The following is a 26086-nucleotide window of genomic DNA, read 5'->3' as shown; positions in this document are numbered from 1 at the left end:
CATATGCACCACTTAATCCATCAAGAGAAGGCTAAAATGGGACTAGACTGGGATGCAGGCCTAGCGCGGGCTCGTCCACTCAGGGCTGAATCCCACACTATGCACAAGGGAGGTGCAACAGACCAACATACAAATGTCTATCCGCTCCCCGTGTTTCCAAACCGGCACCTCCTGCTCACGTCCCCTGGAGCTAGTGGTGATTCCTCCAGGAGTTTGGAGAGATGCCCAAGCAGCAGCTCTAACCTGCTTTGTGGTGACACTTAGCAGCTCTGACAGCCATTCGGCGAGGAATCGGATCTTTTTGAAATTTAAATAACATGTTTTCCGCATTTGGCCTGGGAGACAACCTGAGGATAATCACGTTATGCCCTATGCAACCGTGAAAGCAACACTCTCCTTTGCTGAGCATTTCCCCATCCCATATCCCAGCCTCCCCCTCTGGCTGGCAATTCCGCCCCCTCTCCCCTGCCCCCCACAATTGCCAGAAACATTTCCTGTTAATCACGGGTTGGTTTTCAGAATAGATCAGCCCACGAATTAATAATCCCCGACGCCAGACACTTCACTTTTCATATTTTTCCACCAGCTAAATGTTTCCCTGATGATAATTTAATCCAAAATACGGGGGGAGAAATGGCCGTGCTGTCTGGAACCCAAAGGCTGAGCTCCCTGGAGCACTTTTGCTTCAGAAGTTAAAACCAGGAGTTCAACTCAGCAACAATATGATTTTACTTTCCATTTTTAAATCCTTCCTTTGAGCCACCTCTCAATTAGATTGAGAAGTCTTCAGGGCAGGGATTAGGTCAGGCAAGGCATTTGTACAGCACCTAGCACAATAGGGGTCCTGATCCTGCCTGGGCATTACTTCAGGGAAAACAATATAGCCGCTGCCTTCAGTTAACCCTTTCAGTGCTGAACAGAGAAGGGCACTGATAGATCTATGATCCTCTCCATCTGTGACCTGTCTGCTGAGCTCTTCCCCCGGCTCCATTGTACTGCTAGATGTTTTGTGAGGTGGACAAAACTGAGAACCGGCAAACTCATTTCACACAGGCCACTGAGCTGACAGACAACAACAGCTTGATCTCTCTGAGCCTGTGACTAAGGAGCATAAATAGGACCCTACCAAATTCACAGCCATAGGATTTTAAAAATCATAAATTTCATGATTTCAGCTATTTAAATCTAAAATGTCAAGGTGTTGTAATTGTAGGGGTCCTGACCCAAAAAAGGAGTTGTGGGGGGTGAGTGTCAAAAGGCTATTGTAGGGCAGGGGTCGGCAACCTTTCAGAAGTGGTGTGCCGAGTCTTCATTTATTCACTCTAATTTAAGGTTTCGCGTGCCAGTAATACATTTTAATGTTTTTAGAAGGTCTCTTTCTATAAGTCTATAATATATAACTAAACTATTGTTGTATGTAAGTAAATAAGGTTTTTAAAATGTTTAAGACGCTTCATTGAAAATTAAATTAAAATGCAGAGCCCCCTGGACCGATGGCCAGGACTGGGGCAGTGTGAGTGCCACTGAAAATCAGCTCGCGTGCCGCCTTTGGCATGTGTGCCATAGGTTGCCTACCCTGTTGTAGGGGGAGGTTGCAGTACTGCTACTCTTACTTCTGCCCTGCTGCTGACAGCGATGCTGCCTTCAGAGCTGGGCAGCTGGAGAGCAGCAGCTGTTGGCCGGGAGCCCTGCTCTGAAGGCAGAACCACCAGCAGCAGCGTGGAAGTAAGGATGGCATGGTATGGCATTGCCACCCTTACTTCTGCACTGCTGCCTGCAGAGCTGGGCCCTCAGTCAGCAGCCGCCACTCTCCGGCCACCCAGCTTTGAAGGCAGCAGCGCAGAAGTAAGGGTGGCAATACTGTGACCCCCTAAAATAACCTGTCAACCCCATGCAACTCCCTTTTGGGTCAGGGCCCCCAATTTGAGAAACACTGGTCTCCCCTGTGAAATCTGTATAGTATAGGGTAAAAGCAGACAAAAGACCAGATTTCACGGTCCGTGACGCATTTTTCATGGCTGTGAATTTGGAAGGGCCCTAAGCATAAGGCTCTGTGGTCCATTACCAATGCCCCAGAGTAACCGGTCACTTGTTAGTATCTGCCCACCATTCAGTCAAAAGTCTAATGGTGGCAGGCTGTGCTCACGCCTCCCCTTTCCTTCACCCATGCCCTGAGCTGCGGCCCTGGCTGTGGAACGTGAGCCCTCTAAGGCAGGAGCATTCAGCTGGCCAGCACAGTGCGTCACCGTTATAGGCGCACGAGTTACTTCACTGCAGTTAAGAGCATTAACCTCTCACCGGAGCAGAGCAATATGTCACTTCACTGCTGACAAAAGCAGCCATTTGTGCCCTTAACTGGTTTTATTTGGAAGCGTCTGAAGGGACATTTTTCTATTAGCCTACCCCATTCCAGGAACGTGCTCTTAAAGAAGCCCTAACCTTCCAGACGGTGCAATGAGCCATGTAATGTACCTCTGAAGAGTAATAAGATTCCGACCCTTCCACTCCTCTCCTGCCTCGTATATTACCACAACCGAACTCCGTAGCCATAGTGACACGGCTGCTGGGGAGCAGGGTTCGTGTCACGCACAAGGCAAATGGTACGGGCTTGGCTTTCATCTCCAGGGTTAAAAGGAGAATGAGTGAAAATAAGTCAAGGCATTGCAAGTCCTGATTTTAGCTGGCTGGAGATGTAGGGGACTTGAGAAGAGGGAGAAGCCAATGGAAATGCAGCACCAAGGGGTGGTCATGGAAACTGATGGCCAAAAGTTACAAATGGACTGAGACGACGTTCCAAAGGATGCTCAGTGGGTGGCACTGAAGGAAAGACACCTAGACACAGAGAGAAATCTGAGGTTCTCAGATTCCTCCTTGACAGACAGACCACTGAATTCTGTCCAGCCAGTCTGCTCTTACTTGATTTCAGTTGCCAGGGCTAATGAGTGACTTGTGGGTCCCAACTTGAGACTCCTTTAAAGGGTTTAAAGATTTTCCAAGGGAGGGCACTCAACCTTGTCTGAAAAGTCAGACCCCTTTAAATTGTCTTAAGCTGGACACCCCCACAAAAATAAAGATGTAACAGCCTTGTTTGGATCATTGGTAGACATTGAACCTGGGACCTCTGTATCTAAAACCATGAGCTGCTATTGCCTGAACCGGAGGATCAAACCTCTAAGCCTGAAACAAGTAGCAAATTCAAACCTATTTTTCAAGACAGAAACCTACATTACGATGGATGTAAGATGACAGTTCCTACCAGTAGCTTAAGCGTAAAAATCCTTACCAGGATGTTGTGATCCCAAACCCAACTATTAAATATTCAGGAAATTCAGTGTTAAGATTATATTAAGGATTGGAAATGCAGAGTTATAGCACCCAGACAACCTTAACTCCAGGCCCACAGTGACAGACAGAGAGGCCCATGGTGTTAGCGTGAGTTACAACTAGAGCTGGGAGAAATTTTCCATCCACAACTTTTTTCACTAAGAAAAAAAATGCAGATTAGGAGACACCAAAATGCTTCACAAATTCATGTCAAATTCACTGACTTGTTTCAGTTAAAAAACAAAAACCCTGAAAAAAAGACCACCCCAAAATTGAAATGTTTTGATTTGAAACAATTTTTTCATTTCAAAATTTACTTCAATCTTATATTTAAAAAGTTCTAAAAGGCATAAAAAAAGCTCAAAAATGAAGCATTTTGTTCAACCAAAAATATATTCTTTCTTCAACATTTTGGTTCACCAAAACATTTTTTAAAAGTTTGTTTCAGGTTGACCAGAATTATTTTCCACCCCAATTTTACAGGACAGCCACAGACTGAAAAATTAGTTACTGACACAGCTCTAGTTACAACTGGTCTCTTTGGCAGACCTAGACCCAGGAGTCCTGACAGACTTGACCTCAGGTAAGGTTCTTCCCTCCTCTTAGCAGCTGTACCCAGAGTCTGTTCCAAATACAGCATGGGTTCTTCTCGTGGGAATCAAGACAAAATTGTGTGCCTGATCCATCTAGTCCCTTTCCCCCTCACTGTCAGGGCAGAGAGCTCTCGCTAAGCAGTAAGGTAGACCCAGGTGTATACAGATGTTTATATCCTGAGTGTATAGCTGATCTGTCTTGCTTTTAAACCCATTGATTGGAGCTGATCAAAAGTTGGAATTTCCGACATATCAACATTTGCTTTCATCCTGAAACAGGATGAAAAGTTGAAATTTTAAAAAATAATAATTATGGAATGGAAATTCAAAAAAAATGTAGAAACTTTTCATTTAGACATTTTTGAAAAACATTTTGACATTCCTGAGGGAGCCACCTTGCATTGTGTGAGATATAGTCCTCCATGGAGCCCTGCTCATAGGAAACAACAGGTATCCAAATGACAACACCCATAAGGCAATGAGCTAGAAAAATGCAGCTGTTATTTTTTAACTGATTCAAAATTAAACATTTTGGGTCACTTCAATAAAGTATTCTGATCTGGGTCAAACTAACCCACAACAAATATTTCATTTACTGAAATGAAATATTTCATACAGAAAATTTTGATTTTGCAGAAACTTCATTTTCCACTGGGAAAATCATTCAACAGAAGATTCCCACCAGCTCCACCATTCGTGTTTTTTTTCATAGAAACAGAGAAATGTCAGGCTTGGAAGGGACCTCGAGAAGTCATCAAGTCCAGCTACCTGTGCCGTGGCAGGACCAAGTAAACCAGGACCTGGCAGGTATGTATCAATCTGTTCTCAAAATCCTCCAGTGATGGTGATTACACAGTCTCCCTTGAAAGCCAATTCCAGAGTTTAACTACCATTACAATTACAAAGTTTTTCCTAATATCTAACCTAAATCTCCCTTGCTGCAGATTAAGCCCATTACTTCTTGTCCTACTGTCAGTGACATGGAGAACAATTGATCACAGTCCTCTTTAGAACAGCTCTTAACATATTTAAAACTTATCAGGTCCCCCCCTCAGCCTTCTTTTCTCAAGACTAAACATGCCCAGTTTTTCTAACCTTTCCTTACTGGTCAGGTTTTCTAGACCTCTCATCATTTTTGTTGCTCTCCTCTGGACTCTCTCTCCAGTTTATCCACACCTTTCTTAACATGTGGCACCCAGAACTGGACACTGTACTCCAGCTAGGGCCTCACCAGTGCAGACTAGAGAGGGACAATTACCTCCCATGTCTTACATATGACACTTCTGTTAATACACCCCAGAATGATATTAGCCTTTTCCAGAACTGCAGCACATTGTTGACTCATATGCAATCTGTGATCCACTATAACCTCTACACCCTGTCCAGCAGGACTATCAGCTAGCCAGTTATTTCTCATTTTGTAGTTGTGCATTTGATTTTGCCTTCCTAAGTGAAGTACTTTGCACTTGTCTTTATTGAATTTCATCTTGGTGATTTCAGACCAATTCTCCAATTTGTCAAGGCATTTTTGAATTTTAATTCTGTGCTCCAAAGTGCTTGCAACCCCTCCCAGCTTGGTGTCATCTGCAGATTTTGTACACATATTCTCCACTCCATGATCTACATCATTAATGAAAATATTGGCTAGTACCGGACCTAGGACTGACCCCTGTGGGACCCCACTAGATACATCCCCCCAGTGTTCTTTAACATGTTCTTTCACTATTTTGCCATGGGACTAACATGTGGCTGGATGTTCCTCACTCCTACTCTGCAATTGTGCAATCCTTAGTCAGGTGAGTACTAACTCCACAAGGGGTCTTATGGCCTTCCATAGGCAAGTGCTTACCAATGGGACACAGGGCTGCACAAGTTGGCCATCAGAGAAGAAGTCTTTTCTCCCAGTAGAACATTTAAGGCTTTCTGCTTCTTCATACTGGTACCCTTCTTCAAACCCTACCACTATAAGGTCCTTTCATGTCCATTTTGGGCATCTGGAAATCAAGATCCTTCAGGTAAAAAAACAAAAACAAAAAAAACCCCAAACAAACCAACCAAAAGTCAACTCTGGTTTTTCTCCAGAGCTCTTGCTTTAAACCTGCCAGCTGGACTTGCCCCCACCTCTGGACTCTCTCATAAATCACAGCAAGTCCAGACTGACACAAATGCAGGTGACACAAATGGCCATCTGCCCTCTCCACCCAGGGCTGGCACTTGGTCAAACAGCCTCCTGGAACTCCAGCACAGACGCCCCATTACCCAGTCCCTCATTCCCATTCCTGTTCCCCTCACCACTGACTCCCCTGCCCAAAGCATGGGAGTGGCAGCAGGGTCTCAGCCCCCCAGAGGGAGGGGGGAGCTGTGTCTAAGTGTCTCCCTCTGGGAAAATCTTTGCTTAATGGACTTGACACTCTGCTGGGCGAGAGAACACGTTTTGTGTGTCTACGAGACAAATGAGCAAATTACGAGATCTCCAGCCCACTTTATCAATTCCTTATTATCCGATGCTTGGAGGCAGCTGGGTCCAAAGGGAAAAAAAAGTCAAACACCAAACCACAACAGCTTTGTAAAAAAAAAAAAAAAAGAAATCCACTCCAAGGAAGAGCCTGCGCTCTTCGCACTGATAGTCATGCCACAGAAGATGAGAAGGTAGTGCGTTCCAGCTTAGTTCTGTCTTGCCAATTTCTCCTCATCTGCACCCCCAAATGCCCCTCCGAGCCCTACTATGCTTAAAATTTAGATTGACCTAGCTACATCACTCAGGGGGGTAAAATTTTTCACACCCTAGCGCCATAGTTAAGCTTACCTAACCGCCAGTGCCGATGTGGCTACTACCACTTAGGGAGATGGATTACCTCCATCAGTGGAAAAATGCCTTCCATTGGTGTACGTAGCATCCACGCTACAGAGGCACAGCAGCAGCACCGTATCTGTGTCCCTAGCACCCATAGCATAGACATGACCCTAGGTAAGTGACTAACAGAGACAGACCAGGAAAATTCTGTGCTGCTGTAAACTGGCACATCTCCACTGAAGTTAATGGAGCCCTGCCGATTTCCACCAGCCGGGAATTTGGCCCTGGATTCATTGCACCTTTCTGGCTATTTCCCCAGCTATCCTCTCCCAGGGGCATGACCCAAGGCTTCCTCAGGATCTGTTGGTCATCCATTGACTTCAGCGGGAGCAGGAATATGTTGCTTTGCTGGACGCATCTGGCAGATGGATTCCAATGTCAGGAAATGAGAGGCACCAGACACAGCTATACCCCTGCTCCCACTGACGCCAATGGGAATCTTGAATGTCTGAATGGAATGGAGCTAGATAAGAAAGGGGAGGACCCGCAAGTGATGCCTCAACAGTTACACAGCTGCAGCAGGGAGGCCCTTGAAGGTGCATAAATCAAGGAATGCATTTCAAATAGAGAGGAAGAACCAGAGCCACATAGAATGCACACGTGCACATGGGTTGTCTGGCTTGGGAAAGGGTCCCACAGGCCTGGAGACAATACAGAGGGGGCAGAGAGAGGGAAGAAGAAAGGAGATGAAGAATGGAAGGAGTCACAGAGATAGAGGGAGCCCTTGAGGGCCAGGAAAGAAGGCAGTATTGGGCTGCAGAATTAGAACTACCCTGAATACCCAAAGGCAGAGAATAGTGCCCAGAGGTCCCATGCTGCTCCCAGACTCCATCTCTGCAAGGTGTCCCAGGACTAGAGCACTCCCCAGAAGATCCAGTTACAAAGTCTCAAGGTCTCACCCAGCCCTGGGATCTCAGGCGGTGGCTCTACGTAACCGGCTCCAACAACTGCACAAAGCCATTCATCTTTTCTAATCCCCCTCACCACAACGGTTAGTTACCGAAGCCACTGTGTGGTTGCAAAGAGGACTCCTCACAGCTCAGAAAAATGAGCAGGGGGAAGACCCAGGAGATCCAGTCTGGTCTGTCTCCACCAGGGACCAAGATAGGGTCACCCCTGCACTACTCTCTGCATTTGCCTCCTATTGGACTCTGCAGCAGAGTGTTATTAGTTCATTCATGTTGGTCCAGCACTCTGCTCTCAGTTACGCTGATTTAAACGCCAAGTAACTCCACAGAAATCAGTGCAGTGCCACCAGATTGGCACAAGCATCACTGAGATTAGACTCTGGTGCAACAAGCATTAATTATATATCTATACATGCAAACCCCAAGAGCCTGCTTCTGTTGCCCTGTATTTCGTGGCACCATCAGTGCACAGTGTATGTGAACCGCTAACAAATGAGAACAGTAAGGCTCAATTCTGCTCTCAGTCACACCAGTGCAATCCAAAGCTCCCCTGACTGGAGCTACTCTCAATTTGGACTTTTACTCGCTTGCTGCTTTATGTGAAGAGCATCTGCCCTGTAGTGTTTCACGCCTGCTTTGCACGGGTGGAAATAACATCATGAGGTGCAGGGCGATTGAGAATCAGGCCCAGAGCATTCTCAGTAGCAGCGCTAGAGATGTCACCGTTATCCATAGCTCCAGGCTGCAACATCTTAGTCACAGAATTATGATTGCAAGGCAGCCAGGGGAAGGGGGACGCAATACGAGATATTATGGGGTGGGAGATATGCTGGAGAGGAAGGGATTGAGGAATGGGAAAGGGAGCTAATGTTTTATCATTCCCCTGGAGGTTGGCAGAAGGTCTGTTCACAGGCAAGAGGAAGAGAATATAAAACAGTGAAAGCATGTTTTGTTTTGCTTTTATTACCTGAGAAAATTGAAGCGAGTCTGAATATATCAGAGAGACGAGAGGTGACCGGCTCGTAAGGGGAAGCTTCATAAAATTCTTCTCCTGGAGTAGGGGAAAAAAATAAAATAAAAGAGATTGAAACCCCGCACTGAATCAACCCAACAGCCACCCACACTATTACTGAGCTGCCCCCCAAGCCACTGTGGGGGAAGCCGGTCATAAGGCACTAAGGGGATTAGGTGCTAAATCCCACTGAATTTGAGCCGGTTCCAGCCACGGAAATGCCTTCGACTCCTCTACAGATCCTATTCATCCTGGGAATGTTCTGACCATTCATTTCTGCAGAGCTGGTCAAAAAAATTTGACCATAAAAATTTGCCCATAGGAAAATATAATTGTCAAAATTGACACTTTCCCCACAGGAAAATGTCAATTTCACCAAAGCTTTTTGATTTCCTGTTTCAGGAGAATTGAAATGAACGTTCATTACAAATGGACACTTCAAAACTAAATGAATTTTTTTTTTCAGTTTAAAACATCTCATTTTAACATGTCAAAAATGTTGACGTTTTCCCAGATTCAAAACTTTGGGGGATTTTTTACCCCTGCTTTGCAAAAAGTGTCAGTATTTTGATAGTGCCTTCTGATTCAGAACAGAAAGTTATTTCAACATGTCAAAATTCTCCCCTCACCCCCAAACAGCTCTAGTTCAGGGCTTAGTCTTTATTAGAATTATGGCATTTCCAACCTTGAATCATACTGATAAGCAGTTCCCTACAGTTCCTAGTATCATTGGGTCCCTATCTAGATAATTATACAGCGTTCAGCACCATCATATCATAGCTCCTCCCAAACATTAATGAATTTACCTGCAGAGCCCCACTATAAATCTGTTGTCATCCTCATTGTACTGATGGGGAAACTGAGGCACAGAGAGGTGTTTTTTTTGTGTGAACTCAGCAAAGTCATCTTGTAGCAGAGCTCAGAACAGAATTCAATTCTCTTAACTCCAAGTCCATCTTCTCACAAACACTTTCCCTCATGGCAGAAAGGTGTATATTTGCGGGGGTGGGGGGGATTTGGGTGAATATTTTAATTACAATTTCAAATGTTTTGCTTCCAAGACCTTCACTGGGGTTTAATAACCCCAATCTACAGACCCCAAACAGGCTCGGCAGAATGTAGCAGCCCCTTGCTAACAACCCCACCCATGGACCATAACTCTGCCAAAGACCATGGCATATTAACCCTTGGAGCACTGGTATTCAGAGAGCCCAAGAGCTTGTGGCTTTTCTCCAGGGCGGCTTCACATCTCCATGGAACTGAGTGAAGCCGCCAGTATGACCAGTATACATAAAACACCACACTAGGGGCCAAACCTTGGGAGCACTCCCATTGATTTTAATAGGGTCAGATTTTGGAGAATTGCTCTCCAGGGCAATGAACCCATTACTAAATTGCCTTCAAGCATCTCTAGGACAGATACTAAAACTAGCTCCAGGTGATGATCTCTCTTGCATGCGCACGCACACACACAAATTCCTAAACCAAACTGCACCCCCAAAGAGCAGCCGTCAGCAAAGTCAAGGATAGGACGACAAGCAATATGGGTCATGAGAGCATTAGTCCTTCTTAAGGAGAGATTCATGAAAGGACCATTAATATCAGTCCTGGACCCTGAATGCTCCCATTGTGCAGGGGCTCTTGCTAGAGAGAAAAAAAAAAAAAAAAAAAGATCAATGGAAGACCACTCCGAGCTCTCAGCAGAAGACTGACCAACAGCCTCATGCATCGATTTCCATTGTACCTAGCCATGCTTTCAGTGAGCTCCCAGCACATCTCTGTGGATTGGGAGAGAGCCAGGGCTTTTGGAGAGGGCCTGTCCAAAGACATTTCCTGCCTGGAGGAAGGGTTGGCAGATGCTGAAGTGCCCATCCTGCTGATAAGTGAGCTGGGGTTGCAGTGGAGGGATTAGGAGCAGATGAACTGCCATGCCACACATGGTCCCGTAAACCAAGGAGAACACTGGGTCTAACCACACTGCCCACACTGGCTTCCTGGAGATGGAGGCTGGGCTGGGGCTGCTCCCTTCCAAGCTAGCTCTCAGCAAAGGGGATTCTCCAGGAAAGGGGCAGATGATTAAATAGAGCGGCCTATTTCCAAACCCAGCAGCCAGGCCCAGAGCCTGCTCTGGGTTACATCAGTATAGACCATTGTCTTTGGGGGGCATTGACGCCGGCGTAGCTGAGTGGAGAATCTAGTCCTGTCTGCCCAAACTGGTACTAGGAGCTGTGGTGCTAGAGTGGGAGGGTGCCTTGCAGATAAGGCACGGTACCAGAACTCCGGGGAGCTGGGTTCAATCCCTGGCTTGGCCACAGACTCCTTGTGTGACCTGGAGCAAGACCCTGAAGACCTGATTCTTAAAGGTGTTTAGCTGCCTAACTCCCATTGCAATCAAGGAGAGTTAGGTGCCTAAATACCTTTAAGAATATGGGCCTTAATCTCTCCATGTCTGTAAAGCGGGATGATCATCCTTCCTTCAGCTCTTTGGACTGTAAGCTCCTGAGGCGGGGACTGTCTCTGCTATGTGTATGTGTAGGGTGACCAGACGGCAACTGTGAAAAAACGGGACAGGGGGTAGGGGGTAATAGGCACCTATATAAGAAAAAGTCCCCAAAAATGGGACTGTCCCTATAAAAATGGGACATCTGGTTACCCTATGTATGCGCAGCCCCTGCCACAATAGGGTCCTGATCTCAGCTGGGGCCTGTGGGCACTGCTGTAACACAAATTACAGCTAGCTACTTTTCACTGTGGTCATCGACTTGCACCCGTCACAACAGAGCCGAGAAATAATCATGAGGATCTCCAAGCAGTTGGCGATCGGTGCTGAATTCATCCTCCTGACTCCTTGCCCGGAAAGTATGTATTATTCATCTCTATTCTACATTACCCACACCACGTGCAGTCAGCAGGGACTGACTCCACCACCTCCAGTGGCAAAGCAGAAGCCTCAACCACTTGAGCTAAAGGAGTCACTATTAACTAGCAGCAATAACAGGCTCTTATCCTCGAAGTGGGCCAGCCACTGGCATGAGAACACAAAGTGATTTGGCAGAGCATACAGAGGGGGAAGTGAACCATGAAGGGATGGGTATGGACGGGTGACTCTACAGCAAACCAAGACATGAGGTTGGTATGACAAGTGGGTGTCAGGAGTAACAGCGGACCTCCAAATTCCACCTTCCGCCTGGGTTTCAGGTCTATAGATGTGAAAAGAACCAACTCTTTTTGGTTCACTGGTGATTCCAAAATGTTTGTTTTGAACTGAACCAAAACTTTGAGCAAATCAAAACACAACTTGATTTTTAAACATTTGAGTTTTGACTTTACCATCTTTAAACTGCTTTGATACTAAAATAAAGAATTTGAAACAGTCACTTCAAAGCAAAACACAAACATGGAGATTTTTCACAAATTTTTTTAGCAAAACAAACCTCGCAATCTGTCAGTTCTGGTACACCATATAGATGGTGAAGTAAGGCATGGAGGATTCAAATCAGCCTTGATCTGAGCAGCTGCAACTCTTTGAAATCAATGGAAGTTCCATCCTCTTGTGCCAGAGCTGATTTTGCCCAGATAGTTCAAGTGATTTGCCCACTGTTCTCAAAGGCAGAGTCAAAATCAGAACTCAGGAGTCCCAACATGGGGTTCCCTGCTTGCTCCCTAACATCAACACACACCAACATCCACACTCTCGGATCTGCTTTTTCTTTCTCTCTCTTCAAATTTAAATTTGCAAGACTGATCTGGAGTAAGGCTCCATGCAGAAAAAAGGGGGCCTTCTCCTCATAAGACAAGTACTGGGATACAAGCCTTTATCACCAGGTCATGGATTCAAATCCAACCTAGGTACATAGCGACCAAAAGCAATCACTCCCATGAGATTTATGTGATGTAACTTGAGCAGGATTCAATTTCATTCCTAGTGTTTTAAATGATTTGTATGATAGTATTTACAATCCCGCATCAAGCTCAGGGCTCCATTGCCCTGGGTGCTGTACAAATAGAAAGTAAAAGATACCTCCTGCCCCAGGGAGCTTACAGTGTCACTAGGTAAGACAAAACAGAATTTGTTCCCATCTGTAGGGTGGGGATAAGGCACGGGGAGATGAAGTGACTTGCCCAAGTCACACAGGGAGTCGGTGGCAGAACTGGAAATAGAACCCAAACTTCCGGAGTCCTAGTCCAGAGCCTTAACCATGAGACCATCTCTCCAACAGCCAGACCTTGCCACCAAAAGAACACTCATCATGCTAATTGTCCTATCTTAGACTCAGTTGCCCTCTCACTCCTGGGGGTAGGAGGGTCTCTCTCTCTCTCTCTCTCTCTCGTGAAGGGGAACATGGAGGGAGCTTGCTCTGGCCCCCAGGTGATGCACCTACTCTGTGGATGAACGGAGATCTCACACAGTGACCCATCAGTTAGTTCTCTTGACAGGGAGACAGGAGGCTTCTGTTTTTAAAAAGATTTACAAGCCTCCTAACAGACTGTGGCCCATGCCCACTCTTCCAGGCTCTTCTGGATTCTTCAGGATATTATTAGCCTGAGCAAGGCTGCTTTGGTCCCCCATAATTAAGAAGCCACTCAAAACCTGCTGGAAAAGGAGCAGGAATTAATGAGCAGTAAGTAATCAGGCAGGGCCGGCTCCCCTTCCAGCAGCTCCTCCATGGACGGTTATAAATGCATTTCACTACAGGAAATCCTTCAAAAAGGATCGTGAGGCAAAATTGGTTGCTGGGAAGCTGGGACTGAGACACCCTCCATCCTGCTGCAGTCAGAGCAGAAGCAAGACTGGGATGGGACCTGGATAGTGGGGAGAGCAGCAAGAGGAGAGAGAGAGAAAGAGGCTCCCACCTGGCTCCAAAAGCTTTCACTGCCGTTTGGTGGCCTCTGAGAAATGAATTGGTGGGTCAGGTGTCTTCATGGCATGAAGGGGCTAAAGAAGTAACTCGTGCTTAGACAGCACGAGCGACAACAGCACAGCTATCGCGCCGTGAGCTGAAACGCAAGCCCCCAGATTGCGTCATGGTCACGCTGGCCATTCCAGACCTCCCCATCTCAACTGAGCGCAAATCACCTCAGCTCAGACACGGTACAGGCAGTCTCCCACAGGCTGTCCCATGGCCTCACTCTCTGTCCACCTACCTCACCTCTACTGCCCAGGGACCAACCTGGCCGAAGCCACCTGGAGTACACATTACACAGCACAGACACGCCGGCCCCAGTTCCAAGCTGTTCCCATGGCAACCAGCTCCTTTCGGCAATGGACTCCTGCCCTGCCCACTGAATGTGCCTTGTGAGGAGTCCCATGATCAGGTACCTAGCAGCCAGGGGGAAGGTACCAATCACCTTTTGGGAGGGGGCAGCAGCGCTGCAGGCCCACAGGAGACACCAGAAGGCACCTGCTGGAATTAGAGACCACGGACTGACCTCCTGGAGGTGATCAAAGCACACTGAGAGGAGCCTCAGTGATGTGAGAGAACGGAATTCCAGCCTCCAGGCTGGAAAGGAGAAGAGCAGGAGGAACACAGAGAAAAGGCAAGCTACAAGGCGGCAATGTCGTCTAGTGCATAGAGCACTGGACTGGGGACTCAGGAGACCTAAATGCTATTCCTGGCTCTGCCCCAGACCCTGCTTTATGTCCATGGAGGAGCCACTTCTCCCTATGCCTTCCCTTCCCATGTCTGCTCTAGCTAGATTGTGAGAGCTATAGAGCAGAGGCTGCCTCTGACTTCCTTGGTTGATGCCTCTGCTACAGTACTACAAATGAATATTGAAAACAACAACAACCCCACCCTCTTCATGTGTTATTTTGGCCTATTACCACAGGCTGGTGAAACTGAAAGGCCATTAAAAGAAAAGGAAATACTTACGCTCATCCTGTAAGAGTCCCTCGTTTAAATCGTGCCAACACATTCGCCGTGCTGGGTTTGCTAATGCTCTGATGACAAATGGCACCTTTATTAAAGTGTGTTTAGGAAACACTAACCTCTCACTATATTGCTTTGCCAATGCAATAAATAATTAAACACCGGCTGAACCTTGCTGCTTGATAGGAAAATTACCCAGTATTAAAAGGGCATTGAACTTCCCCTAAGCTGGCTGAGATGCAATTAACCTCTGGGAAAGGCGCTGGGGTGAAACCAGCCAGGCTTAATGCCGGGGACTAAGCTGCCATGCACCAGGAGAATGCAAAATTTGCTCACTTGGAAAGGTGAGTGGAGAGCAGTCTATTGGCCAGATGCATTGTGGGAGAATCTAACCTCTCTGAAGCATCACATATTGGTAGTGCCAGAGACAGGATCCTGGCTAGATAGACCACTCTGATCCAGTGTGATAGGTGGGGGATCACTGCATTGAGAGATCTAAGTTATGGAAGGAGATGGGATACTGGACCAGGTTGCCCAGAGGTCTGCTGCACTACAGTGAGTCTACCTGCAAAGTGAGGTCTCTGAAACAAGGTGGGATTTTGTATGATGGCTTTGGATGGTCCTGCAGCAGCTCCCTGCTATTCTGGTCCTGGGTTCCCCACACAGCTCTGCCAATGCCCCTCCATGCTGGGCATCCGCACAACCTTCTACAGCTGATCTGTTACTACTGGCCACAGGAGTGGAGTCAGGAGTCATCCTGGATTCTATTCCTGGCTTCCCCACCGATTCTGTGCATGAATTTGGGCCCTTTGGCCTTGTCATCACGAGAGGAAAAGGTGTGTTCTTACCCCGTTAGCTAATATGTGGTAACACAAGGTAAAATCTGAATGAAGGCAAAGCCGTGCAGTTCTCATATGAGTTAACAGGTTGAGGTAAACCTAGGATCCTGGCCAGAGTCACCATCTCACCCTGCTAACCTGTGTGAAAGCTACAGCCTGCCTTCCAACACATGGTAAGAACACACCCTTTTTTCCCTTCTGTGCCTCAGTTTCTTTTGGTGCCTCAGTTTTCTGCTCTGTGAAATGGGGCTAGTATTCTTCCCTCCCTCCTGAAGGTGTTGTTAGGCTAAATTCATTCATGAGTGCAAAGCCCTTTGAAATTGCTGAATGCACGGTGCTGAGGGGCAAATCACCATTAAGCAGAGATTCCTGCTTCCAGCCTGGGTTTCTTGCCATCCAGCAGCAGAGCTGACCTAGAGGCTAGGGTTTACCTCCACCAGCTGACACGTGTTAAAACTACAACTTGCCTCATTTTCACTTGCAATTTAACATCGGGAAAAAGTGTGTTTTAACCAAGTGTGGGTGAAGGTCTAAGGGAGTCACCAGGGGCCAAAGTTTTCAGAGGCACTCAGCACCCACAATCAGGTCCAGATTTTCAGCACGTTGGGTGCTGAGTGCTTTTGGAAATCTGGACCCAATGTCAACACAGACCTACAATACTTTAATTAAATGAGTGCAAACCTCTGGGCGGACACACTTATTCCAGTTTAAAAGCTGGCTCTATTGGTTGAGCTTACCCCTATACCTTTACCGACATACTCTAAAACAACACAAGCCCAGTTTAACCTAATTGAAGAGCGTACACACATAGAGTTTCACTGATTGAACTAAACTAGTTTAAAAATCACACTGATAGCTGAACAGATGCCACTTTGTGGGTAGGCCGCATTCTATTCTACCTCCAGCCTAGAGCCGCCGGGGAGCCACCTCTGGAGGAGAGACCCATGTAAGGAAAAGAGGAGTGTTACAGTTTTGGTTGTGCTGCATGGTTAGAAAGAGGAACTATTCCCCTTTAACTCCCTGCCACACTCCCTTGGATCTTAATTACATGAGGAAAATAAATGAATTGCTTTCATTTGCAGGATGCACTACTATGACCCTCTCTCCCCCCCACCTCCTTTTATCCTCTCTCTCCTGTTCTACTTTCTCTGCTTTATCCTTTCTTCCTCCAATTTTTCCTCCCTCCACCCCACAATCAGGCCCAGGCTTTCAGCTGAGCTCAGTTCCCACTGAGGCACCTAAATAAGGGCTGGGTTTTTTATGAGACCTACTATATGCTGAATCTGCTGGCCACTCCATTCAGGTGCCTAAGCAGGAGCCTTCGGGTACAGAGCTTTTTGAAAAAATCTGGCTCTGAATCTTTAATGAGGCAGCCTGGTCCAGCGGCTGATGCATCTGACTGGGAGTCAAGAGACCTGTGGGCTAGTCCTAGCTCTGGCACTGACTTGCTGTGTAACCCTGGGGAAGTCATTTAATGTTCTCTGAGTCCGTTAACCCAATCAACTTTAAAATGGGATAGTGATACTCACCCCCACTTTGTAAAACACTTGCAAATCCAACATCCTTTGTAAGTGGCAATTATTATTTCCCCAGGGCTCTTCTGAGTTCCCTACATGCTACCTTACCAGTCCTGCTGGGCACTAGAACGTCCTCACTCTCTAGCACCTGCTTTCTGCATGGAAGACACCCCAGTACATATACACCCACTTTTCACCTCTCTGTTACAATCTGTCTCTCTGTCTGCAATCAGCATCGTGGGCAAACATATGGAGGAAAAGCTACAGAGCTCGCTACGGATAGGGCTGGACGTGTCTTGGCTGGCTTATCGTTGCAGGACAGCAAGGATGGATGATGCACCTCTGGCTGGAAAAGATCATCCAGGGGGCAGCCCAGGTGCAAGGGAAATGGGAGGGAGGAAGGAAATTTGCTTGCTACAAAGAGCAGCCTCATGGCAGCTGGGATTGAGGCAGAGACTCAGGCTCATTCTAGTCACCAGTGACACTTTTTCACGTATCACAGAGCAACCAACTGGGGGATGCTCAGAAATGACTGGCAGCTCCTGCTCCACGCAGACCCAGGACAGAAATGACCAGGGTGGCTACAGATTCAGGATTGAGGGGCATGGGCAGAGCTGCATGAAGGAAGCTTGCCAGCACCTGCCCACAATACACAAAATTCCAGCCAGCACTCCCAGCCCTTCAGGTCTGGGGGGAAGGGGGTCCCCAATTCCACACCCTAGCACAGCCAGTCAGCCGAGCCACTGATTGTGATGTGATAGCGATGGGGAGGGGAGGGCCTCTGACTTGCTGATGTGGGGAGGGGAGGGATGGGAAGAGACAGCTTCCTCCCGCTTCCCTTTGATGAGGAGGAGAGAGTAGATAATCCTCTCTCCAATAAACAAACCGGCCCAGCACTGGCAAAATCCAATTTCAATTACCTGCACTGCTCCCCTCTCTGATTTACACCCTCACTGGCCTGCAATCACAGCTGCCTCTGGTGCATCTTGAGGCAGTTCATTTATGGAAACAGCCAGCTCTGAGATCCCCTCATGCCCTTCCCACTGCTCTCACTCAACCCCCACCCTTGCCAGAGAATGGGCAGTATTAAGGAGGTGCCTGGTTTTCTCCCAGACAGTGGACTTGGGGCAGCTGACAGGCTGCACATGGGGCTTTAGTACAGCCTACAGCCTGTTCCTAGCACATGCCCCTCCATGGCATGCACGCAGCATCAAAGGGCCATAAAGAGTCAGCAAAGCCTAATGGCCAAAGCAATAGCTTGGGAACTCCTGAGTTCTAGTCCCCTTCCTCACTCTTCTTTTTGGGGAAACTGAGGCACAGAGAGCAGACAATCAGTCCCATCCTGAACTCTAGCGGGGTTGAGGCCAGAATCATATTGTAACAGATACAAGACCACCGAAAGATTCTTGTCTAGAACAGGGATCGAACCCCAGCCCTCTTGCTCCCTGAGCACAGGCCCCTGCCGCTTGAGCTAAGGGAAAGTCTGCATAAACTGCTAGCAGTGCAGGGCCTGTGGCACACGGCTGCACAGGTCCAACACCACCCAGCAGTACTGGCACATATCACTGTTAGAACAGTCCTTTCTGCACTTATATAGCCTCTTGCACCTGAGGCTCTCAAGACACTTTACAGAGAAGGGGAAGGAACTTGCCCAAGGTCACTCAGCGAATCAGTGGCAGAGCCAAGAACAGGAGCCAGGGCCACAGTTTGCTCTCACTGATGCCAGAGTAAGTCTGAAGCAACTCCACTAACTCCAGTGCAGTTGCCATAATCCAGGCTGGAACAGAGCAGAAGACAACAGGGAGTTTGCTTCGCCAGCCATGGGCCCACCCTGCCTGGCAGATGCGAATTCCCAGAGACAGCAAGCAAGGGGATGAGGTGCCGTTCCCACCTGGCAAGCCTGGGCTTCCACTGGACACAGACAGGCAGGAGCCAATACAGTGCAGGGGAGGGAAATGCTCTGCAAGCAAGGCCTGGGGGACACTCATAGATACACCGAAACTAGATTGACAGCCCGGAGCCTGCTCTGAGAGGGGGGCAGGCAAACAGCCCACACACAGGCACCAGCTGGAGACCTGGCCCTCTGACCCCACTAACGCAAACTGGAAATTAACTCCCCGCTGCCTGCGCGATGGGCTCCCTTTTCCGTGACCTGTCTCGATGCCCCGACGTGTCTTCTCATTACAGCCCAATCTTCTCCAGTGTGCGCGGCCCCTTCCGGGGTGAGGCTGCCTGGGATCAGCCCGGCATTTGCAGCTTGGCTATGAAAAGGCAGCCGCACCAGAGAACAGCCCAGCCCCACACTCATCTCACCCCCATCAACCCCTGTTCCAGCCCAGTCTGGTTCTTGTGAGGATGCTCCTTCCAGAATACTAATCAGCTGTTTAACATGGAGAGGGAGGCAGTGACAGAGCTAAGAGAGCTGCCGGGCTCTGGGACTGCCCTCTGCATTGGTGCAGCAATCCGAGCTCTCAGCCCCTGCCATTGGTGATGGCAGTGGGGGTGTCTGCAGGCACTAGGAAGCCTCATGGGTTCTCCAAGTCTGGCAAATTCCCAAGGCAGGGGGGGGATGTGCCCGAGTCTAGAGGAAGAGAGTCTGGGAAAGGGGGATGGCGAGAAAGAATCTAGAGGAGGAGAATGGAGAAAAGGGGGAAGAGTCTGGGGGGGAAGGAGAGAGTTTGGTTCCTTCTTCCCCATCCCCACCCATTGATTTGGCTTCTGTTTGATAATGAACAAGGTGAGAGGTCTACCTGGGATTGAAACACTGAAACCTTGGGGGTTAAAAGCTGAGACATGCCAGTCCAAGACAGCCCTGCTGATACCCCTCCAGCTCTACCCAGGCTTACATCAGCCCATGCTATAGAATAAGGCACAGAATGAACTTGAACATTCCCCACGTAATTCCACTAATGCCCCTCAGTCCTTTCCTGCAGAACACCCCATGCTGTTCCAGTCCTGGACCCCCGCAACAGCTCTCCAAATGCCAGTCAGTCCTTTCCTGCAACACCCCCTGCTGTTCCAGTCCTGGAATCCCCACACACACACTGCTCCACTCACTCCAGACCAGCTGGCCCCCTCTGCCATTCCCGTAGTAAAGCCTCCTCCCAACTACACTAACGAAAAATCTGATTCTTCACTGCCTGGCACTTGTGTCACCCATTATCCCACCTGTGCAGAACAGGTGTGAATTGCTCCAAATCAGGACAACAGCAGGAATGTTTTACTTCCACTTTGCACAGGTGTAAATGGCAACGAGAGAGAGAGAGAGAGAGAGAGAGTGTGTGTGTGCGTGTGTGTGTCAGGCTCTGAACACATCTCCTAACTCACGCCTGCTTCACCAGCTCCCAGGACTAGCCACATGGGGTTCCTGCCTAGCTAGAGTGGATCAGAGCAGTTAGTGGATCAGCACTGTTCCCTCTCCACCCAGCCACACACACTACTACTGAGCTAGCAAATCAGAACCCACCCACCTACCAACAATCCAATGGGCCGGAACCACCCCTCCAGCCATAGCAAATGGATCAGAACCACTTCTCCCAAGGAACCAGAACAGCTCCCAGCTACTCCTGAGCAAATAGACTGGAACATCACATAATGGTGCAGAAGGGCCCCTTTACCACTTGCCCATGGGATCAGACCCACCCTCACCCTGCTCCGACGGGGCTAATCCATCAGAACAGCTGCCTATAGGGCACCTCCCTCCCGATGGGCCAGACCCGCCCCACGCAGGATGCTTACCCTCCGTCAGCCCGAGGTGTATACTCCAGTAGATCTGAAGGCACTGCAGCTCCTTCTTCATGCCCCGCTTGCAGCGGCAGTCGTAAAGCGGGCTCTCCTGCAGCACCTCGAGAGCCGCCTGGCACTCCTTGTTGGCCAGCATGGTATTCCTGTCCCGGCCAGCCAGGCACTGGCGCAGCGTGCGGTAACGGGAGCTGCAGCTCGACTCGGCAGCGCACAGCTCATTGGCCCGGACACAGTCCACTGGGGTACGCCAGCCATGAGGGTCTTGGCCGGATGCCAGGGAATGGAGGATCTTGTCTGGACAAGGGGCAGGGGAGGGGAAGGAAAGAAAGGCCAGAGCGCGGTGAGTGAGGATAGTCACGTGGCAGGGACGAGAAGCAATGCACCGCCCTTTGACAGCCCCTGATACCGACAAATAGCCTCCCACCCAGCCAGCATCCCACTACACCTGGGTCCCCTCTCCCAGTCCTGCTGATGCAACATGATCCTGACCCATAGTTCCTACTGCTCCACGAGCCACGTCCGCACACACACCCCACACAGCTCTGGCAATTCAGTGGGATCCTGACCTGCAATCCCTCCCCCACTCCTCGTACATCAGGAAGCATTTGGAGGAGAGGAAGGTGATCAGGAACAGTCAACATAGATTCACCAACAGGAAGTCATGCCTGACCAACCTGATTGCCTTCTATGATGAGATAAATGGCTTTGTGGATATGGGGAAAGCGGTGGACATGATATATCTTGACTTTAACAAAGCTTTTGATACAGTCTCCCACAGTATTCTTCCCAGCAAGTTAAAAAAGTATGGATTGGATGAATGGACTATAAGGTGGATAGAAAGCTGGTTAGATTGTCGGGCTCAATGGGTAGTGATCAATTGCAGCTGGTATCAAGCGGAGTGCCCCAAGGGTCGGTCCTGGGGCCGGTTTTGCTCAACATCTTCATTAATGGATGAAGGGATGGATTGCACCCTCAGCAAGTTTGCGGATGACACTAAGCTGGGGGGAGAGGTAGATATGCTGGAGGGTAGGGATAGGGTCCAGAGTGACCTAGACAAATTGGAGAATTGGGCCAAAAGGTTCAACAAGGACAAGTGCAGAATCCACTTAGGATGGAAGAATCCCATGCACTACTACAAGCTGGGGACCGACTGGCTAAGTGACAGTTCTGCAGAAAAGGACCTGGGGATTACACTGGATGAGAAGCTGGATATGAGTCAACAGTGTGCCCTGGTTGCCAAGAAGGCTAGCAGCATATTGGGCTGTATTAGTAGGAGCATTGCCAGCAGATTGAGGGAAGTGATTATTTCCCTCTATTCGGCACTGGTGAGGCCACATCTGGAGTATTGTATCCAGTTTTGGGCCCCCCACTACAGAAGGGATGTGGACAAATTGGAGAGAGTCCAGCGGAGGGCAATGAAAATGATCAGGGGGCTGGGGCACATGACTTACGAGGAGAGGCTGAGGGAACGGGGGTTATTTAATCTGCAGAAGAGAAGAGTGAGGGGGGATTTGATAGCAGCCTTCAACTACCTGAAGGGGGGTTCCAAAGAGGATGGAGCTCAGCTGTTCTCAGTGGTGGCAGATGACAGAACAAGGAGCAATGGTCTCAAGTTGTAGTGGGGGAGGTCTAGGTTGGATATTAGGAAACACTATTTCACTAGAAGGATGGTGAAGCACTGGAATGGGTTACCTAGGGAGGTGGTGGAATCTCCATCCTTAGAGGTTTTTAAGGCCTGGCTTGACAAAGCCCTGGCTGGGATGATTTAGTTGGGGATTGATCCCGCTTTGAGCAGGGGGTTGGACTAGATGACCTCCTGAGGTCCCATCCAACGCTTATCTTCTATGATTCTATGACCCCAGTTCAGCTCTGCAGCCCACCTGCTATTTCAGGCCTGGGATTCTCTTGAGCAGAATGTCTGTCATGCCTAGCTCACAAGAGACTAAGTTGGTGCCACAGCCTCATTTTTCCTGTGGCCAGGTTCCCAGAGTTCACCACCTCTCATAGCACTTGTAGATTGGTCCTGACAACCCTCAGTTATCCACATTTTCCAGGTGGGGAAACTGAGGCACCACACCATGAAGCAACTCAAACAACGTCACATAGCAAATTAGGAGCAGAGAGGGGAATAGAAGCCTGAAATCCTTGCTCCCAGGCAGCTGCTCTAGCCACTCGGTAACATTGCTCTGCACATATAAAGCAGTATATGTGTAGTCAGTGATCACATCAAAATGAGTTTCATTGCTTTTCAGCCTGAAGTATCCTTACAATGTAATGAAAATCCTGCATATCAAAAATATGAGAGGCAATGAAAAGTTGTACCATGCAATAAATCTCGCTTAGCTCTTATGGTGACAGTCACAGAAGGGTTAATTTTTCCACTCTCTGAAGAGCTAGGCAACAGCCTTCCACGGAGTCCATCAGCAGGGTTTGAACTCCCTGCCTTCAACACCAACTTCTGCCATTTGAGCTAGATAGATAAGTAAGTCCAGTAGCTAGCAGCAGTAGTAAAACTGTCATCCCCTAGGGGAGCAGCCACTACAGGGGAATGTAACATACACTGTGCTAGCATGAGACATTGGGAAACATTAGCAGGTACTCAGGATCACTGATCAGCTACAGAGAACTCGTTTCCAGGGCTGCAGTGTTTGTTATTGACTAGCCTTATTAGCGCTTGCAAAGGAGGTGGAGCAGGCCTAGTCTCTCCTGCTGAAAGAAAAGACCAGCTCACAAACCTGCAGTAAGTCATCTCTCAGCAGACACTAGAGCAGGACTCCCAAGAGTCAACCTCCTACTGGACTCTTCAACCCTCTCCTCCTGGTTATAAGAGTTTTACTCATCCACTTAGGAGGCAGAAAAATACCATGTGACCAATGCAACCAATCGCAACACAGCTCAAAAAATGAAGGCCGTCTCAGTGGATCATGTGCTGTCAATCCATAGGATAAAACAAAGCCCATTGACTCCATAGTGTTACTCCAGGTGTGTCCCAATGTCAGGCTCACAGAACCCAGGATGTTCCACCTAAAAGGGTCTTTTTCTCAGCTTGTGGCTACCCATTGAAATAAGGGCAGGACGGGGATCTTTGTAAATCTGGTCACACTCCACTTCCAGGTCTCTCTGCCCCTCCTGTCCCAGGCTGCACTGATATGTCAAGGAAGGCCCATGTTGTCACCTGTTTATGTGTAACCTCTATGCACATTAAGGGCCAGATTTTCAACAGAGCTCAGTGTCCATCATGCATCTGCTGGTCCCCAACTCAATGGGTGTGTTGGGGTTTAGTCCCCCACTGGTGACTGCAATCACTTCATTATGATGACCCCCCTTTCCCACCAGCATCAGGTTATGGACTAGTGGATAGTGAGCCAGACTGGGACTCAGGAGAGCTTTGCTCTGTTCCCAGCTCTACCAGCGCGCTGCTGTGGGACCATGGGCAAGGCACATCACTGCCCTGTGCCTCAGTTTCCCCTCCTGCTTTTTGTCTGTCTTCTCTATATAAATTGTAAGCTCTTAGGGGCAGGGACTGTCTCTTACTGTGTGTATATACAGCACCTAGCACAATGCGATCCACATCTTGACTGAGACATCTAGGTGCTGCCATAATGCAAATAATAGTAATAAATAATCGATCCTGTTGCTGCTTATTACTACATCCCCCAGTGTGGAACAGCCTGCAGCTAAGGCTGAGTTCAGGCATACTGGGAAGGCAAGATAAACAAACCCCACGAAAATGGTGGGAGTTTATTTCTCATCTTCTAGGTTGAAACCACCGGGCTCCTCTCTCCCGTGGCCGGATCTCTAGAGGTACAATAACTCCCAAAGCCCATCCTTGGCCTTTACATAGCTCGTGAACTTGTCCGGGAGATAGACAGGCACATGGAATAGGCCCACCATGACAGAGGAGGAAACTGAGATTCAGCAAAGTGAAATGACACATTCCAACCCCTACAGTGAGTCAATGTCAGACAGAACCCAGGATTCCTGACTCCCAGGTTCCTGAGTTCAGCCCACTAGATCACACCTCTTTTCTATATAAGCTCCGATCCTCTATTCCTTCCTTGCTCCAATCCCCAGTGACTTCAATGCAGCATGGTGGCTCAGGACTTCCTGTATCTTACTGTTTAATTCCGAAGTCAACAGGGATCCTGACTGGTTGTTTGTAAACCAGCCCCAGCACAGGGATAGCCCAACACCCTGTCTTGTGAATCTAGAATGAGTCTGCTGAAGTGACTCTGGATTTGCAGCACTGTATCCTTGAGCAGACGGTGGCCTGGCTGCACCAGATGGGGGCGAGCGGAAGAGGGGAGAGTCCAGCTCGCCAAAAGAAATGCCTCAAAAAGCAGCAAATTCCAAAAGAAATAAGTAAAACTGGAGGATTCTGTGCTAATGGAAAGTCCTGACCCGACAGTTTTCGTGCAAACAGCAGAGGAGCCCTGAGCAGTCCCCCACTGCTAAGAACTGGACCACAGCCTAGAAGGCAGCGCCCCCCTTCTCCTTCCTGCAAACCCAAATTCTGTTTCTAGAGGGTGGCCGACGTCTGGAGCTCTCTGCCCCAGGAGCTGCTGGCAGATTCCACCTTCCTCAGGGTTCTGGGGCAAGATAGTTAATATGCAGGTCCTGGTTCTTCTCCCATTCACCCCAGAGGGAATCAGGAGCTGCTGGAGTTCCCAGAAGGAATCAGCTGTGGTGGGCAGCTCAGAGTATCAATGCAACGGAATATAGAACCACTCTTGCTCAAGCTCACTGCATTGTAACTGATGAGTCAATTTAGGAGTAAGGAGCAGCTCCTCTCCCCACACCCAGAACACACAGGGGCTCTTCTCACCTTCTGAAGCATTGAGCACGGCATATCTCACATGACCCATCTCCTTCAAATGCCAAGGGGTCCTGATGGACATCAATCCTGGCTTCTCTTCTTGCCTGGCTGAGTAGTGCCCTGAGCTTTCTCAGCCGCACGTCACTAGTGGGTGAAAGCATTTAACACCCTCTCGCTTTGAAGGGGTTCAGAACCTGGCTCTGCTTCCAAATCCTGCAGCTCAGCCCTGGCTCTGCTTAAGCCAGCGCCAGGCAAAGGGTTGGGTAACCCGCTGGCTAAGTGTGTGTCCAATCACCCTCTAGAGGCTGGTTCACATAGAAGATAAGAGTCTACTCCTGCTGCCAGCGAGTGAGTTTCACCTACCACTCAAGCAGTAGCAGTCTGTGCGGAACCATTGCAAGTTAAAATCCTGTGGAGAATCAGGGCACTGGGTTATTCTGTTTGGATCAAAGCACAAACATGGAGCTCCCACTCAAGTTCGCTAAGGCTCATGCAGCCTCTGAGGGTATGTGTACACTGCAGCTGGGAGATGTAATTCCCAGCTCAGGTAGACATACCCATGCTAGCTCTGCTTGAGCTAGCATGCTAAAAATAGCAGTATGACCATGG

At 48.6% G+C, this 26086-nt stretch overlaps 1 protein-coding gene across 3 annotated transcripts in view; it reads right to left on the bottom strand.

The window, feature by feature from the left end:
- The window catches only part of GFRA2 (GDNF family receptor alpha 2), a 101113-nt gene that overhangs the window by 64025 nt on the left and 11002 nt on the right, over window positions 1-26086 (bottom strand). For 2 of the 3 annotated variants that reach the window (XM_065584612.1, XM_005285089.5), the window contains exons 2-3: window positions 20656-20955; window positions 8647-8730 (exon numbers count right to left, since the gene is read on the bottom strand). In XM_065584612.1, the coding sequence (XP_065440684.1) occupies window positions 8647-8730; window positions 20656-20797 (226 nt within the window). In that variant the 5' untranslated portion in view covers window positions 20798-20955. The remainder of the gene's footprint in view (window positions 1-8646; window positions 8731-20655; window positions 20956-26086) is intronic. The other variant, XM_065584611.1, reaches the window with a different exon arrangement.

The sequence above is a fragment of the Chrysemys picta genome, chromosome 2 (assembly GCF_011386835.1).
Source record: "Chrysemys picta bellii isolate R12L10 chromosome 2, ASM1138683v2, whole genome shotgun sequence".
NCBI lineage: Eukaryota > Metazoa > Chordata > Testudines > Emydidae > Chrysemys > Chrysemys picta.
This window is presented reverse-complemented; position numbering and strand designations above follow the sequence as displayed.